General features: G+C 39.8%; 1 protein-coding gene across 3 annotated transcripts in view; it reads left to right on the top strand.

Annotated features, from left to right (window-relative positions):
- The first annotated feature begins 369 nt into the window (after window positions 1-369).
- The window catches only part of RAPGEF4 (Rap guanine nucleotide exchange factor 4), a 140848-nt gene continuing 127847 nt past the window's right edge, over window positions 370-13370 (top strand). For 2 of the 3 annotated variants that reach the window (XM_054277604.1, XM_054277603.1), the window contains exons 1-3: window positions 370-553; window positions 11963-12105; window positions 13199-13287. In XM_054277604.1, the coding sequence (XP_054133579.1) occupies window positions 489-553; window positions 11963-12105; window positions 13199-13287 (297 nt within the window). In that variant the 5' untranslated portion in view covers window positions 370-488. Of the gene's footprint in view, window positions 554-11484; window positions 11531-11962; window positions 12106-13198; window positions 13288-13370 lie in introns of those variants that run through there. The other variant, XM_054277605.1, reaches the window with a different exon arrangement.

Genomic DNA, 13370 nt, shown 5'->3' with positions numbered 1-13370 from the left:
GACTGCACCTTCCTTTCACTCACCCACTGTGCATTTATTGCTGGGGGCGGGGGGACGGGACAGTGCTCTGGAGCGCCGATGAAATACTCCTGAGCTGCTTATGGAAATTACAACGCTCTTGTTGCCCCTCCAATTGAAACCAAGTCAAGGTGAAGCAAGGGGAGGGATAACTAAGCCGGGTTCAGGTGCGGGCACTGAGGAGCTGAGGGAATCCACCTTTTAGGCGGGGAGTGACTTCTTTCCGCCCCCTCCCCGGGCCGCTCCCTGCCGGCTGCACTGTAGCAGGGCCGGGTACCTCGGCCGCCGCAGGTCGGAACCCGTGAGGGCGGCGGGCGGCCCCGCTCAGCCGCTGCGGCGGGGCCTGGGCGAGCCCATCGCGCCGTGCGCGCAGGGAGGGAGCGAGGACGGACGGACGGACCGACCGACCGGCACGCGGGCGGGGAGAGCCGCCGCCAGCCGGGTGCACGGCAACCTGATCCCGGTCCAACATGGTCGCCGCTCACGCCTCCCATTCCTCGTCCTCCGGCGAGTGGATCGCGTGCCTGGATAAAAGGTATCGGCATCTTCCCAGGAGCCGCTGCGGAGGGATGCTGTGTGGATGCATGTGTATGTATGTGTGTGTATGTCTCTGCGCTGACACCCCCCCCATCCCCGCTCTCCATCAGATCCTGCCTTACATAAGGAGCGTGCAGGTGGGAAGGAAAACGCCTGAGGGAAGCCAGGGCGGCGGGCAAGGATGAGAGCTAGAAATACTCCGGGCAGCGGAGGGGACAGGCAGTCCCCACAGGGAATGCTGCTCCCCGCCGGGAAGATATTGCACGTGGTGGAGGAGGGGGAGCTCCGGGGCGGGGAGAGGGCCTGGGGCTGCCAGCCGGGGACCCCCCGCCGTATCGGCCATGGCAGACCCGCTGCATCCTGCCCTCGTCCGCCCTCACCTGCCCCCACGGCGCCCCAGCCGCTGCCTCCCCTCCGCTCCGCACACCGCGACCGCTCCCGCCGCGGCCGCACAGCCCCCGCCCAGCAGCGTCGCAGGGCGGACGGGAAAGGACGAGTCCCTCTGGTCCCCGCTGCGGCGGCCCGGGGCCCGCGGCTGTCCCCGGGCTGCGGGTCAGGTGCAGGCGGGCGGCGGCACCGCGCGGGCGGCAGGCACGGCTGGCTGACGTGTGCTCAGAGCTGGTGTGCGCGCTGCCAAAAATACGGGCAAATTATTGTTATTTAAAAAGTAGCGTTAAAAATTCTCTGCAGTGCTTTCTCTCGGGTGCTGCAGCCCAGAGTCTCGCAATGTCGAGTCGCGTGGCGGGTGGTTTGAACGCCCTTTGCTGTATTCATAGCTTTGATTCTTGGATTAGTTCAGAAGTCATTTAATGGCTGAACACTCACTGTGTCTCCTGTGGTCTAGGAATTTAGTTAACAAAAATGTAGACCACAGATACCCTATGGAGCTCAAAAGAAAGCTCTCAGAGAGAATTCCCTTACGTGGTGCATGGCAGTTAGCTGAGCATCCTGAGCCAGCTTTTGACAGGTGGCATCATTTGGGGCTGTGCTGTGGAGAGAACCCTTTGTGCACATAGAGGGGACCTTCCCCTTCTCATAGTTTCTCCCCTTTTCAGGTAACTCTTAGTCTTGTAGGACTGCACTTACTATTACGTTTTCCTTAACAGTCCAGGTAACAAACCGTACGTTAATGCAACTTCTGGGTTAGACACTCTAGACACCTGCCACAGACACTGATCCTCCTCTGTAACATGTGACCTCTTAGAGATCAAATAATGTTTATAAACGTTGAAAGCACTCACAAAGTAAATACAAACAGAACTGTTGATGGTAATCTAGCTAAGAGCCAAAGTGAGGCCTCTCTGTAAACTGACGTTGAGCGGATGTGAAGGAGAGGATGAATCCCAGTACTTTTAGATTGTGATCCTTTTGTTTCTGTTTTCCTACTTGCAATACACTCTGAGATTCAAACTGTGAACTGAAATTCAGGGCTTAATGAAGTACGTAGCCTTGTGGAGTAGACAATATATTTAGTAAACATATGTGTGGCATGTAACTTGGAAATCTCTCTGTCATAATTAATAAGCTGACCCTTTCTGTAACACAAATTTCATTAGAGCTATTAAGGTGAAACTCTCACTTTTTGTTACTTGGAGTAAGCTAGTAGCACCAATTTATGGAGTGGAAAGAATCAGTTCCAAGTGTTCTTAAGAATTATGCCTTACCCTTTCCCAGAAGGCAAGCTATATGTAGGAGAAACCCGTAACATGAGCGATTGCAGGTTTTTTCCTTGTCTCTGCTCTGCTCTGCTTTGTGATTATAGGTAGTACACGTATGCATTTTATTCTGTTTTTCTACGTAAAAAACATAGTGTTTTTAATTAACTTACACACTTGTGTTTCTAAAGTGTATTTATTTTCTATAGATTATCTTACCAGTGCAGTAATTTGAATTATTATCAATGTCTATGTATTTTAAACCTTTTAAAAATTGTATAGCATTTTCTATCCCAAGTGTGAATTCTGTGAATATGGGATCATTTAATGAGTAAATTCTCTATAGGGTACCATGTGTTTTTACAAAATAATAAATAGAGTTTTAATGTTCAAGTCAATTAATATATTTCCAGGAGAAAAACAGTTCTAAAACTGGTATGCTTTAGAAAGTTAAGTGACCCTCAACAAAGATAATTAAAATAAATTAAAATATGAATTATGCAATATAATTATGTGGAAAAAAAAATCAAAATGGAAATAGCAAAATACATCATGTATAGAAATTAATGTATTTTTTGTTTGTTCTTCAGGTTTTTCCCCAAATCATGTGTCAAAGTGGAACTACAAACATTTAAAATTAGAGCACTTATAAAAATGGAGAACTGCCAAAATGTTACAGAAGAAATGTTATTACTAGGTAGGGTACTGTGGGCTGGGACAACCAGTGCTTTGTCCATGCATCTTCCGTGTGTAGTTACTGGCCACAGGTCAAAGGTCCACACTTAAAAATCAAATACGTGGGGCAGTATTTATATATAAAGTTACAAGTGTAAAGGTAAGGAAAATTTCAGAACACTGTGCTCTGTCAAGAATATTTAATTTTTGCAGGAGAGATCAACAGTGAGCAACTGTACATCCTGGTTATACCTGGAGATATGAGTAATTTTTCTCTTGAGGAAACCAGTCCTTTTACATTTGAAGTAATGGTTGCCTTACGCTGATTTCTTAGGCAGCAGAAGTACCCGTCTAGTCTTAGCACTTTTCTGTATGTCTGCTCTGCACATAATTTAAAAAGGGTCACTGATTTATGCATGTGTGTACAGTTAACTTAGGAAGAATATCTTCTCTATTCTCATGTGTTCTTTTACACCAAAAACCATCTGAACAGGAAATTTACATGTTGATGGTGTCTTTACTGAATGGTAGACAAAGTATTTTTTATCTAACTATTATTTCTCTAAATCTGGTCCCATTTATGAATTCTCTTAGTAGTTTTAATTGGATTCAGATACAAGCTATTAGGGATGTACAGCATGCACAACTGCTAGAGATCCCAGGATTTCATACCTGGCTATGGCAGCTGGTGTTTCTCTGAATTAAATGTAACCTTCAGTGCCTTAACAGACTGGAGAAGTGGATCACAGGGCAAAGCACGTAACTTCACTGGCCTGTTGTGCTAAGAATGTTATGATCTTTGCCTAATGACTTCTAGATTATTTAAATAGGAATGGGCTTTTCAAGGACTTCTGGTGCATACTGAGTCTTTATAACCTTGTCATCCTTGTTAGTCTTGCATAATTTATGTTTAAAAAATCTGAAATAGTACATACTGGGTAGTATCTCAGAACTGTTCCTCCCACAGATTTGAATGTAAATTCAGATTGAAGCTACATAACAGCAACATATTTGAATCAGGATTTGGTTTTTTAGTTCAGTGTAACATGTATTTGAGATGCAAGCTTTGTTTGCTTAGTAGTAAACAAGGGATCCCCTTGTGAGCATACAGATAGGCTAGAATAAAGAATTGATATTCTGAGAGAATTGTTGTAGAAGAAATAGAGAAAATGTTTGTCATCCTCTATAACCTTTAGTTATGTCAAAGATAACGGGATATAAATTTATAATCAGGCACTGTTAGGAATACAGTTGCATTATGATGCTGTTTTATTTTAAAAAATATTTTTGTGCAATTGGTAAAACTTACACTGTCTTCTATATAAATTCCTCTCGTGCTTTTTATTTGTTACAAATCCATAGGAATATCCCCATTTTCATGTAGTTTGCATCTGAACAAAATCATGGGCATGCACTGCAGGTCCAGTTGGCTTGTGTGCTTCGTGTTTTCTCTCTGTGTGCTGTGTGACTAAGCTGGTATGTGCTTGGATCGAGTCTGTGTGGGGATATAGCAGCAGAAGGCACTGCAGTGGATGTGGAAACTCAGAGCTGTACAGCACTCCTGTGAGGGTGCAGTCTTCTGAGAGCGATGAATAACAGAGTTATCTTTCCACATCATGCACCTCATTTTCTAGTTCAGTGCAAAGGTGCAGTCTTTGATGAATAATAAAAAAGCCTTTTCCTTTCCATGTTTTCTTAGAAAAACCAAAATAATTGTTTGTAGGTCTGTGCATTTCATCAAATATGTGAATTAAATCCTACTGAGAGCTGGAGTTGTATTTTAAGCAAGCTGTTTTATTTTTGCTCTGTGGTTTACACATTTGCAGTATCGGCTTCCATTTGTTACATGTGATTGCAGTAAGTTACACACAGTGTGTGTAAACATTGTCATAGCCAGCAGAGCAAGGCAGTATGTGCACATTGGACAGTTAGGACATGATACATTCAAATTCAGTTGGTAGTCTTGTGAAGTGGCTGCACAATTGGTATGCTACAGTACACCTATAGGTTTTCTCTTTCACCAGATGATACTGGAAACATGTTTAAACTCTCATTGCCTGAGTTCTTTCTGACATCTTATTAGGATTTGATCTCTAAAATCCTATACTCGGAGCAGATTAAATTTCTTTTATAACAAAACTCTATATTCCAGCAAAAGGAATTAAAAAAACAGCAAACCAGCTAATTGAAATTGTGCCCTCAAAGTCAGGTGTTCACCAGATATTTTCCAATTACAAGTATTTTTCTTATCTAGCACGACATCTGTTTTTGTCTGCATCTTACAATTTGCTGCATTTAACAAAGCTCATCATTCTAATGATACTTCCTTTGTGCTGTATTTTCTGCTCTGTATTTGGCATGATCAATTTCTATTTCTGCTGCTTTATCAATATCCATGAATGTTTCCTGAACTGACTTTCCCTTTCATCTTTGAATTTGTCAGTTGTCAAAATGCATGCAAATGTAAATCTGTAAAACTTATTTCATTATTGCTGTAAATTTTAAATTTCCACTAGCTGTTACAGTGCAGATCCTAAATCAGGAAAGGTGCATTTGGCATGGTGGTGTTGGTGAATAGTGGTGGCCAGAGTTTGAATTGAGGGATATCATCACTTGCATATTGTTCAATTACAGATTTCATTTGCAGTGTATCTCAGAGTCTGTCTTCATATTAAAGTGCTTTCAATGTTTATTATGAAGCTGCAGTGCTGGTTAATGTAATTTCATCTGGATTTACTTCTATCAAATGGAATTTTAACTGCCCTGAGCTCCAGTTTATGTTTATGAAATTTGGAGGTTTAATTCAATAAGATTTAGTCACATCTTGTTTACAAAGCATCTGTAATACATAAAGATTCTCGCAAAGTAAGGAATGTAATTTTGTATTTTGATTTCTCTTGAATTATTCTGTCTTTGTAGACAGCAAATGAAGGTGGAAAAGAGTCTAATTGCTACTAGATCTATATTGTTCAGGTAGTGTCTTTTTAACTTGAGAGAAATCTTTATGAATATAACCAGTTAATAAATACATCTTTTGCCATTCCACTGTATATACAGATCTAAGAATTGATCTTTTGGAAGGATGTATAATAGATACATGAGGGTATGTAAAGAAATGAGCACACTTGATTGCTCTGTTTAACTCTCCAATAATTTTTCAGTGCATTGATCAAAATTATTTAATTGATAAATATGATAATGAGGTAGGTAAAGGAGTGTCCCCTATATTTGCCTTCCTTTTGTCCTCACTAAAGAAGACAGAACTCCACTCCAACAAATTCTGTCTGCCTGCAGCTGGCAGCCAGTCAGTCTGCATTTAACTGGCTGGCCATTCGGTACCTGTGTAGAGCAGGATTATCTACAGTGTTTCTTGTACCTTATGTACAGGACCTGAGAGATTGTCCCAGGGATTCTGAGTGTAGGTGACAGTAGTAATTAACTGAAAAATAAGCACAGGCAATTTTGTGTTGCCTTTTTTTTTTGAAACTCCAGAATAATTTGGGTGTGTAAGAATCCTAGGAAACGGTTTTTAACTAAAATTCTTTTTCCTCTTTGTCAGAGGAGATGAGAGTTGGAATCCCAAAATCTCTTAAAATGACATTCAAGAGAAAAGAATAGTAATGTGATTATTGTTTAAAAGCCTCATGATGAGGCTTTTCCCATGTCAAGGGAAAGAGGATCTGAATTGTGTGTGTTGAAAACAGATTTGGTAATACCACTGTAAAAAGTGAAAAGTACTCTTGGTGGGAGTTAATTATCTTCTGTTGCCATTGAAGTCAACCCTTACGTGGAAAGTACTTCAGATTAAAAGTAATTTATTGTTAGCATTTCATTTATTGTTAGCATTTAAGTGGCTTACTACAGGTCTAAAATGCTTTGATAGATCCCTGGTATTCCACTCTTAAACTTTCCTTTCTAAAAGAGAAATGAAAAGTCAAAGTTCCTTACAGCATTGTGTGGAGGAGAGAGTTGCAGTATTGTCCTGCTCTTGCTAAGGGAAGATGCTCTGTTGGTCCAGTATTTCTCTGCATCCTACAGCATTGTTTTTCTCCATGTCAGGAAAGGACAGAAGAAAGTACAGGGAGCATAGAGAAATGATCTGGTTTTAATGGACATTCCTTGGTGCTGTCTACTTGCTCATGTTTCACAGCTGAATATATTTTAAAGTACTATTAAATTCATTAAATAGCCCATGGTAGGGGTTACTGGTACTTTCCAGCTCATAGAGTTTGCCTCTGCATCTTTGCATTGATGCTTTGGTTTTAACCCAGCGATGAACTAGTTTTACTTGTCTGTTCTAGTGTTTTAGCTGTTTTCTACAGTCTCAACAGTGGAAGAAATAGATCCATCTGCTCATCTTTCGTGGGCTGTTCATTGCTGTTTGAATTGAAATACTGCTGTTTTAAAAAGTTAAAAAGATCAAGGGAAGGGAATTCAATGCTTTCATTCAGTTGGAGCATGATTCAGGTTTTTGAACACATTTAATAGAAATAAACATTTTAAACTGCTAGAGGCATCTTGTCAAAGAAGGTAAAACCACATCTGTTCGTTTTTTTTTTTCCCTCAAATGTCAAACCCACTATGAGAAAGAACCTAAAGAAAAGGACATATGGTAACAGAAAGTAATAGTTTATAGCTAGATTAAGTTAACAAAAACAAATTTAAAAACTCCAACTTTTCTTTCTTCTAGGTTAACAAGTCTTTCGTAATATCCTACATAAACATTCAAATACTTAATGTTAAAAATACTTAATCAAAATAGGTTCTTTTATAGGGCTATGTATATTACATGTGAGCAGAAATACTTTGCCCAGGTTGTGTATGTGAAGAATTGTAACAGTTATCCTCTGTCTGTATTTGAACTTTGAACTTGAGTAGTTTACATTTAAAAATTCAAGAAGAATTATAGAATGGCTTGGGTTGGAGGGGACCTTAGATTGTGTCATTCCAACCCCTCTTGCCATGGGCAGGGGCAGCTTCCACTAGACCAGGTTGCTCAGGGCCCTAGCCAACCTGGCCTTGAACACTTCCAGGGATGGAGCATCCATAGTGTCTCTGGGCAAACTGTTCCTGTGCCTCAGCACCCTCAGAATTTGAAATGTATTCCTAATATCCAATTTCAATCTATCCTCTTGCAGTTTAAAGCCATTGCCCCTTGACCTGTCACTACATGTCTTGTCCTTCTCCAGCTTTCTTGTAGGCCCCTTTAGGTACTGGAAGGTGCTCTAAAATCTCCTTGGAGCCTTCTCTTCTCTCTCAGCCTGTTCATAGGAGAGGAGCTCCAGCCCTCTCGCCACCTTCATGCTTCTGCTCTGGACTTGCTCCAGTAGGTTCATGTCCTTATTGTGTTGGGGGTTGCAGAGCTGAGTGCAGGGCTCCACATGGGGTCTCATGAGAGCAGAGCAGAAGGGGAGAATTGTCTCCCTGGACCTGCTGGCCATGCTGCTTTTGATCCTGCCCAGGATGTGGCTGGCTTTCAGGGCTGCCAGCACTCATGTTGAGCTTAACAGCCTTATGAGGATAGACTTGGGGCAGATTTTCTTTATAATTGCCTTTCATAGCTAGTCAAGCAGACATTGTCAAGAAAATTGTTTTGTCTCTATAACATATGCTCCTGAAATCTTCACATCCAAATAAGGAGGGGTAAAATCAATCTCTTATTGACATAATTCAATAGAAATATGTAACTAGCATTGATGCTATCACTTGTATATGTATGCTGAGATGTTGTATTGAATGAGCAGAAGATAGATGATGTCTTGCGTGAAAACATTACTGCCAGCTAATAACTTACTATGCTCTGAAGAGGCAAATTAGTAATATAAATAAGGAGGCATTTTGGGGTCAAACAAAGCAGAAAGGCTTGTAGGGTAGTGAAAATAAATTACTCTTGCTTTTCATCCCTTCCTAATAATTTATTTGGTAGCTTTGTTTTGCAACTTCTAAAGTGCCCCCTTGGCTTTGGCTGCAGTGAAATGAGATGTCAGCACAGTTTGACTCAAAATTTATTTTGAGTGGGGTGGTCTAGGGAGGAGGTGCTTCACTTGCCTTAAAATGCTTTTACTCCAGCTCATACATCTATCAAATGAGAGCTGGAGAATCTTAATTGATTTAATATATTTGTTCATACTTCTAGATTAACCTGTGATCTTAATTCCATTCATTGGTCTTGAGATTTCAGAAATGGGTACAGGACAATTTTCTGCTTTAGCAGAAAATGAAGTGGTAGCTGAAGACCCACTGAAATGGATTTTTTGACTTTGTTTGCTCATGGATATGAGATTGTAACTCTGCAGCATCAGCAGTGAAGGGATACTTCAGTAGCATCAGCATCAATATAACAGAGCAGAACAGAAATAAATCTGCAGCAGCGGGAGTTCAGCAGAGGAGGGCCAAGCTCGGTGAGATTGAACAACAGTGGTGATCACAGAGAGCTGTCTATAGGTAATCTGATGAGGTATCTGGAAAGGTCTTTCCAGGGGCTTTTGGAGCCATATTGGGAGTGCAGGGATATCCCTTGGGATTGACTTTTGTAGCATATCTTTGTGTTCTGGGGAATGGTTCCTTTTTGGATTAATACCATTGACTTTTTAAAGTGCGATTGCAGTGAAAATAAAGCTTGAATAATTCTCCATCTGCCAGCAGTAGTACTTTTCTATTAATAGATTGAGTCATTAATTGTCTAAGGACTATATTATAACACTAGCTATTTAAGTATTACTCCAAACTATGCTTTACAAAAACAACTTTACAGTAAGATGGCTATGATGAAGAAATAAATTTATGTTGTTCTGTCCAAACTGTTTATGTTCCAGGTTAGGGAGCTTGTACTTAGGAAACAGAAAACAAAATTTAGCATCATAAATAGATTAATGTTAAGTTAATGATAATTAATGTCAAGTTAATGATAATTGTAAGTTACCATGATGATAATTTTATTAAAAGATGCTTTGTAGAAGATGGTCAAACTTTGCCTGAGTTTTGCAGTCCTGTGAAAAAGCAGTTAATGCTGCCATGGTACATTTTTCTCAGTAACTAATACTTGGCTTTTGAAACCAGATTCATTGCTATAGATTATGAACACTTAGTAGAAATGAGTTTGAGTGCTACTAATACTACTATTACACTGCAGTCTGAAATTGCACACAGGCAGAATTTCATGTGCTCCTAAGGATAAGGGCCACCTCAGCTTGGGAAACCTGTTGGTAATTCCTTACTCCTTAACACTGAGGACATTTCCCACAACCTCTGAAAAAAATCCAAAGGCATTTTGTTGTCAGACAAGTTGAATCCTTGTTAATTTTTATGAATAAGAATTAATTATCTTAACCAAACAGCTGAATCTTGAACTGGATGATTTTCTGAGAATGATCTCACCTTTTTGAGTTGTTGGGTTTTTTTGAGAGTCTGTAAATTAAGGTAGTTAGTGTTTCAAGAGTTAGTGTAGTTTGGGTAGGGATCTTGTATAAGTAGATTGTAAATCTACTTGCAAGCTGCACCTCCTAATCTTCTTAAAAGGATTTTGACAAGAGAGTTAATGCTTATTAATACTTGTCAGCTAGTGCACAGTCAAGAAAAAAAGAAATGGGTGAAAATCTTACATGAAATATTTCAAAAGAGAGCTATTGTAGTTGATTGTAGTTTGAAGTGGTAAGAGAATGTCACTGTGATGTAGAAGCAAGTGCATACACCAGAGAATTATTATTCTCATCTGTAGTTAATAAGGGTAAATTGGAGTATAAACAAGAATAGAGATTTAATCCCTCCTTGACATAATTTAATAAGAAAGATGAGATACTGAGATTCAATGCAAGTAGGATCTGGGTTTCTTCACTGAGACAAAGATTTGGATTCCTTAAAGTCTTTGATTTCAAAGAGGAATCTTTAAAAAATCTTGTTGGAGGGAGTGCTTACACTGTTAATATAACAATAAGGTGAATAAAGATATGTATTTGTGAACTTAGCCTTTGCTCATTGTAGCTACCTGACTTCTGTTCATTATAAGCCCATCCACTGGTGGAAAGGACATTTTTGTCAGAAAAATTAACTAGCAACATTTGAGTGAGTAATAAGTTTAATTATTACTAGCAGTTATCTCTCTTTCTGTTATGTCTTTATACATGAATAATTTCTTCATCTGATTGAGTATGACGTCCTAGGAAAATTCTGTTTCTTTCTGTCCTTAATGATTTGCATGTAGTCTGTTATAATTTTTTTTCTAATGCTGTCAGCTAGTGTTTGGCTTATCTGCTGATTCATAATATTTGATAATCACATCTAAAGTGTGTTATGGAGGTAATTCACTTTATTTTCATAAATATGTAGTAGTATGCTGAACCTGCTCAACTGCTGGTCTACATGCTACTTTGTGGTAGAGCATTCTGCAATTTTATTTTCCTTGAAATCATGCTTTTTTTAAAAGGTGTTGCTGTCAAAGGTTTAAAATATTTTAAATATTGGAATTAAAATTCATGAGTGTTACTGATGAAAATTTAAGATTCTTGCTTGCATATTTAATTTTTCCAACACTAAGAGACAGACACTTCATGGAAGAGAATATACATATTAAAGGCTTCCTTCTTCCTTGAAAGTGAGAAGAGGAAAGTCAGTTTATAGTCAGTAAAATGCAGAAGAGAAGCCTGGATGTAGGAGTTGGTATCTAATGCTTTCCATTTAGCCACATAGAGAACATTTGTTTTGGGCACTGATTCCACAGACCTCTTGTGTGTTTGGATATCTGTTTGTTATGTTTTTTTACAGACCTAAAGCTATAAATTATTCTAAGATCTTTAGGATTAGGACTGTATCATCATATATACTTGTACAGTGATGCTGCATTGAGACTTCGGTGCTATGTGGGCTTCTGGATGCTGCCTGTGTTGAAATTATAAGAGTCATGTTCAAGTTGATAAAGGGCAGTTGTTAGGATGTCTTGGAAGGAGTTTATTATGTAGTTGTAAAATGCATTTTAATTTGTTTATATTATGGTTTGATATTTAATGCAAACATTTTTAAGTTCAGTGCATGCTGGTGGAGATACTTCTCTGATTAAGCCCTTGTGTTTTGTTTTCTTGCAGGCCTTTGGAACGTTCTAGTGAAGATGTAGATATAATATTCACACGACTGAAAGAAGTGAAAGCTTTTGAGAAATTTCATCCAAACCTTCTCCAGCAGATATGTCTCTGTGGATATTATGAAAATCTGGAAAAAGGAATCACATGTAAGACAGCTTCATAGGATTATGTATTTTATGTAGATAAACTTGCAGGTTGTATTTTATGTAGATAAACTTGGGGTTAGGCTGTGATTGTCTGTAGGAGATTCATGAGAGCAGAATCAGTGGAATGTTTACAGTCAGTCATGGGGCAAGGCAGGACTAAAGTGCTGCTTGCTCTACAAACACAGTGTGTAGTGAATCTATGGTAACAGGGCATACAGTAGGATGTAAGACTCTACCACTGTTCTGTTGAAAGATTACAAGCCGGTCATTGGACTTAAGCCTCATTCTTCTCCTATAAATGTATTATTGATTGCTTTTGCCAGTGCTTTGTGCTGCCAGGGACAAAGGTGTGTCAGCAGCACATCACTGATAGTGTGTGGTTTCCAGGCACCCTGGCACAAGCCAAACCTGCAGAGCTGCAAACTGCTGAGAGGTGCAGCAGCTCTGTGCCTGCACTCGCAGCCCGTGGGCCTGATGTAGGTGCACACCTGTGCTTGGTCTGTGAAGCTGAGATGGAAATAAGTGGTAGTCCTGTGATGGGAATGCATACCAGGGGAATAGCTGATGAAAACCTGTGGTATTAGTAAAGTCTCAGAAACACCTCAGGTAAATCTGGCATGCAGCACTGGGGTTTGCTTAGAGTGACAGGGATTTTGATGCTCAGTAATCACACAGTTGGAATGCCTGGATATCAAAGTCTTGCAGTTGCTGTTTAGCCAGAACTCTTACTGAATTCATTGGTAGCTGTGTCTGCACTGGATGATTGTGAATTTCAAAGGGACATTGTTCTGAAAAACTTTCCTTGTTTGTTTTGTTTCTTTGGTTGGTTAATTAACTAAGAGAACAGTAGAACAGAAACTGGGGAGAAGAGTGAAGCAATTCTGTGCTTTCATTGTTTCCATAGTGTATTGACTAGTTTACTAAAATATGTGCTTTCCAGTGTCACTGGAAGTATTACTGTAATTGTGAATAAGTAATCTCATATGGCAAATTGGATGGTGCCAGCAGTGACCGCAATATTGCAGTAATATGTGAGAAAATGTTTATTACTGTTGCTAAGATAACTCTTATTTACAAGATTTCATCTTTGCAGTATTCCGTCAGGGTGATATTGGGACGAATTGGTACGCTGTCCTGACAGGATCACTGGATGTGAAGGTGTCTGATACAAGCAACCACCAGGTAAAATAGATTTTTCATTCCAACCATCTGGTCAGTAGTACAAAGGAAGAACATCATTTATGGTGAGGTAGATAACAGCACAT

The sequence above is a fragment of the Melozone crissalis genome, unplaced genomic scaffold, assembly GCF_028551555.1.
Source record: "Melozone crissalis strain CALT ecotype California unplaced genomic scaffold, PUWL_Pcris_2 ptg000023l_1, whole genome shotgun sequence".
Taxonomy (NCBI): Eukaryota; Metazoa; Chordata; class Aves; order Passeriformes; family Passerellidae; genus Melozone; species Melozone crissalis.
This window is presented reverse-complemented; position numbering and strand designations above follow the sequence as displayed.